General features: G+C 55.5%; 1 protein-coding gene across 1 annotated transcript; it reads right to left on the reverse strand.

Annotated features, from left to right (window-relative positions):
• Positions 1-620: 620 nt before the first annotated feature.
• Positions 621-992, reverse strand: LOC101644760 (60S ribosomal protein L28-like). The gene has a single exon (XM_045293953.1). It carries the CDS (start codon positions 990-992, stop codon positions 621-623), a length of 372 nt encoding a protein of 123 aa, XP_045149888.1.
• Positions 993-1011: the final 19 nt, after the last annotated feature.

Genomic DNA, 1011 nt, shown 5'->3' on the forward strand with positions numbered 1-1011 from the left:
CCGGCAAGGGGTAGTGAGCCAGTGGAGGGGCCTGAAGACTCAGCCCCCATCATAGCTATGTGGACAACTGGCCCTCCCCCCAGAAGAATTTACTTTAGAACATGGCACTGAAGCTGCAGCTAGGGGAGAGGGGCATGTCTGATCAGAGCAAATGAGAGCAAATGAAGGGGAAGGAAGAGAGAGTGGAGCACATCCTGACCCGCCAGGCCTGCAGGACAATATCCCCACTCTGAACAGCCAATGCACAGAGTGGACAATATGGCTGATCCCACTATGAGACACGCCGTCCCTTGCTGGCCCAGGGCCCTAAGGGGGACATCACTGGAGACTCAGTGTCGTGACTGGCCCAGACTGACCCTGTGACATCGAGGCAAAGCAAAGGCATGCATGCGGCAGAGCAACTGTGGGAGCAGAGCAGGGAGCCCCTGAGGGAGTACAAAGGACAGACTCTTGGGCCAGAGTATGATACCCCATCGGACCTGAATAAAGGACACACCTAGAGATCAAACTTTGATCTATTCACAGATTGTTCTCTTTTTTTGTAGGGCAGTTCTCTTTATTGCTCTGGGCGAGGGCAACTCAGGAGCTCTTGGTGGCTCAAGTCCGCTTCCTCTTCACCATCACAGGCTCTGGCTGCATAGGATGGCGCTGGCTGTGTGGATGGCAGCCATTCGAAGGTCGGGAAGGTACTTGTTCTTGGGGATCATGTGCCGGATGCTGCTGAGCATGGCCCTGGCGTTCTTGTTAATGGTGGTCCGAACATAGGAGGTGGCTGGCTTCCCCTGGACTGACCTCCTTTTCAGGACGACCACAACCCCCTTGTGGCCAGCAGCGGGCTCAACGCCTACCATCTTGCAGTGTATCGGTCTGTTGTAGCGTAAGGAGGTGCGGGCTTTCAAGTTCTTGGGCTCGGTGCTGTACATCTGCTTGTTCCTCGCGATCAGGAAACTGGAGCAGTTCCTCACGACCATCCATTGCAGATTTGCGGACATGGCGGCAGCTCCTCTCCCT

Source organism: Echinops telfairi, unplaced genomic scaffold, assembly GCF_000313985.2.
Source record: "Echinops telfairi isolate 266 unplaced genomic scaffold, ASM31398v2 ScPeMD7_2309;HRSCAF=2872, whole genome shotgun sequence".
NCBI lineage: Eukaryota > Metazoa > Chordata > Mammalia > Afrosoricida > Tenrecidae > Echinops > Echinops telfairi.